This window comes from Fragaria vesca, linkage group LG7 (assembly GCF_000184155.1).
Source record: "Fragaria vesca subsp. vesca linkage group LG7, FraVesHawaii_1.0, whole genome shotgun sequence".
In the NCBI taxonomy this organism is placed as follows: domain Eukaryota; kingdom Viridiplantae; phylum Streptophyta; class Magnoliopsida; order Rosales; family Rosaceae; genus Fragaria; species Fragaria vesca.
In genome coordinates, this window is record NC_020497.1 from 21,732,999 (window position 1) to 21,733,964 (window position 966).

Below are 966 nucleotides of genomic sequence, written 5' to 3' on the forward strand. Positions count from 1 at the left end.
ATCTATAAGCGCTAAATTAAATTCTCCATTCAAATATGAAGTTTGTTGCTCTACTTAAAGTATTTATTGATCATAACTGATCAGAAGTTATGGAATTGATTTTTCAGGAGTCATTCCCCAACCTGGAATCTTTAGGCTTGGGCATAATGGAGAACTGGGATAGTCCGCCACTCCATTTGTTTAGGAAGCTCAAATCTCTTTATACTTATGCACACACCAACTCATCTTTGAATTCCCTTGAGCAATTACTTGGTCTTGAAAAAGTCAATGGAGAAATACATGCAGCTGGGGATGCGACCTTCCCGTTTTTAAGAGAGTTGCACCTTCACGGGATGCGGAAGCTGATGAATCTTGGGGATGACAGCTTAGGACTAGCAGGCCTATATTTTCCAAAACTGGAAAGTCTAAAGCTAGAGGATTGTGACAGCTTAAAGAATTTAAGATCATCAGCAATATCTTTCAACAATCTAACAACCCTGCAAGTAAGTCGTTGTAAGGGATTGAACTACCTGATATCTTTATCCATGGCCACATGTTTGATGCAACTCACAAAACTAGAAGTTGGTGATTGTGAGGAAATGATAGAAATAGTTGCAAGCAGTGGAAATGATGATTTAGCAAATGAGATTGAATTCAGGGTGTTGAAACATTTGGAACTGTCTAATCTACCAAGTCTGAGAGGCTTTTGCTCGGGAGCTCGCATTGTCAAATTCCCCTGCTTGGAAAACTTATCGATGACTAGTTGTACTCAACTGGAGGGATTCATCTTTGATTCTACGGATAAAAGTAGACTTGGCAACGATATCGAAGACGCCAACTCAAATGAAAACATTGACACTGGAGTAGTGCAACGATTCCTTTTGAACAACAAGGTGAAATAACTAATCGTAAATCTGTTTATAGTTTCTCTAACAGTTGTATAAGATAACTAATATATATTTTTGTACAGGTTGAACTACCGAGGTT

General features: G+C 38.3%; 1 protein-coding gene across 1 annotated transcript in view; it reads left to right on the forward strand.

Annotated features, from left to right (window-relative positions):
• LOC101297685 overlaps positions 1-881 on the forward strand; it is a 12,495-nt gene extending 11,614 nt beyond the window's left edge. Inside the window, exon 12 of the mRNA XM_004309108.1 lies at positions 108-881. Within this exon, the coding sequence (XP_004309156.1) occupies positions 108-881 (774 nt within the window). The remainder of the gene's footprint in view (positions 1-107) is intronic.
• The last annotated feature ends 85 nt before the right edge of the window (positions 882-966 follow it).